The 1,977-nt window shown below is 47.0% G+C and overlaps 1 protein-coding gene across 5 annotated transcripts in view; it reads right to left on the minus strand.

Annotated features, from left to right (window-relative positions):
• Positions 1–272: 272 nt before the first annotated feature.
• The window catches only part of LOC110488385 (exostosin-1c), a 95,502-nt gene continuing 93,797 nt past the window's right edge, over positions 273–1,977 (minus strand). For 4 of the 5 annotated variants that reach the window (XM_036970808.1, XM_036970806.1, XM_036970807.1 and 1 more), the window contains exons 11-12: positions 1,763–1,977; positions 273–923 (exon numbers count right to left, since the gene is read on the minus strand). The exon at positions 1,763–1,977 is cut by the window's right edge and continues 11 nt beyond it. In XM_036970808.1, coding sequence (XP_036826703.1) covers positions 735–923; positions 1,763–1,977 — 404 coding nt within the window. In that variant the 3' untranslated portion in view covers positions 273–734. The remainder of the gene's footprint in view (positions 924–1,762) is intronic. The other variant, XM_036970811.1, reaches the window with a different exon arrangement.

Genomic DNA, 1,977 nt, shown 5'->3' on the forward strand with positions numbered 1-1,977 from the left:
GCGATTTGCTTCCTGAGTGCTGGGCAACACACCTGTTTACCTTAAAGGTTGAGAACCTTGCATGCCGACTGCTGAGGAGTCCATTTTTGCACACTCTCGAAAGAAACCACAAGCAATAGGTGAGACTTTTTCCGCAAAATAAACACATTGTAAAAACACTGATTTTGTGAGAAATGTTTGCTTTGCCTTTGATACCTTGGAGGGTCGGGTGAATGCAGTCGAAGTAATGCTTTGTGACGTGAAAAGGTCTACATGCGAGTTGACTACCACCATTTGCACTTGGGAAATGTTTTTATTGGTCTTACAGTTACGTGATGCGAAATGAATCAATTGCTTTACAACTGTCCCAACTCCCAGATGTACTGCAGAAATGCACCAGCTGCAGTGCACTGCACCAGCAACTGTCCGTTTGGCGCCTTCCTTCGACATGAAATACTGTCCCCCTTCATTCAGACTACAATGGGAGTGGTTGACATCTTCAACAAGTGTTCATTCACCCATCCATTACCAACGGAGAACCAGTCACAAGAGACATTAGGCCTCGTCCATATTTTCCTCCTCAAATAGCGTGTTGTCTCAGACCCCTGGAGGCGGAGTCTAGCTCTATGCTTTAGGTCCCCTTTCTCCCTCTTTCATCATCAGATCAGTCCACCAGGGTCTGTCTGTCTGTCTGTCTACATTTAACCACCAGACCAGGCCTCCACACTGTATTCCTCTATCCGTCTGTTGGTCCGTCAGGCACGTTCCAGGTCCTTGTACTTCTTTCGCAGGACAGACACCTGGTCCTTGAAGAGCAGGGGGTCCAGGCGGAACTGGGAGTGGACCAGGGGCATGTATCCGAACCAGCTGGCGAAGCTGTTCACACACTCCTGCCTCTGGGCAAAGTGCTCCGGGTTGGCCCACGGAGCACTCATCTTCGTACCCTAGGAGGAGATAGGAAAAGAGGATATGGAGGAGAGAGAGAGAGAGAGAGAAAGAGGGCGAGTTTGAAACCAAGGTCGCCGTCGCACGCAAAGTGGCACATCACATCAATGTACAGACGGGATGAACAAATGGAATTATGGTTCTCTATACCGTAGATAATTACTGCCGACGCCATAACTCGATCTTATCTATAGGCTGATAAAGATATGTGGCTGATACGTATATTGCCGGTCAGAAAACTAGGAAACTGTTACAATTACCATGGCTAGTTGATCTCACGTCGGACACATAGGGTTGTTCAGTCTGATAGAGTAGGAAGGAATAACAGTCTGACAGTCTGATAGAGTAGGAAGGAATAACAGTCTGACAGTCTGATAGAGTAGGAAGGAATAACCTTGAGTCTGTGACGTACAGGCTGACATGCACTGTCTGTCTTTCTGGGACAATCTCATCTTCACTAAAATAGACTGGAGTAAAGGTATTGTCACGTTTAAAGAGACTTGTCATTCTTATCAGCAACTGTCAATTATTGGCAGTAGACATTTACAGGAAAGGGTTTTGTTGAGGTTGTTCAACGACTTTCAGCCGAGGTCGTCTGAACATAAAGGCTTGCTCTTGATTAGTATTGTGTGTTCTCACTGCAATAACATTCAACTTTATTCTGTGCCTGAGAGCGCAGAAAAGGTTATGTAACTCTGTCTAACCCTAGTTAAAAAGTGATTTAACTATCTTTGTTTTGGACACCAATACAACTGTCATGCTTTGATATCGAAAAGAAAAGAAAAACTCATAATGAGCACTCATTGATCAGATTCACCATCTATGGGTGTGGTCTCACCTGTGGGCTGGGCAGCTCATTGGTCAGATTCACCGTTGATGGGTGTGGCCTCACCTGTGGGCTGGGAAGCTCCTTGTACTGTTTCCTCTGGGCCACTTTGATTGGCGGCAGGTGGGTGACGGCGGAAACCAGGAAGTTCATGAGGATGTCCTCACAGTTGGAGGTGCGGTCCACCAGCGCCCGCAGGGAAGGGGGCAGGTAGTGGGAGAACAGGT

This window comes from Oncorhynchus mykiss, chromosome 32, assembly GCF_013265735.2.
Source record: "Oncorhynchus mykiss isolate Arlee chromosome 32, USDA_OmykA_1.1, whole genome shotgun sequence".
NCBI lineage: Eukaryota > Metazoa > Chordata > Actinopteri > Salmoniformes > Salmonidae > Oncorhynchus > Oncorhynchus mykiss.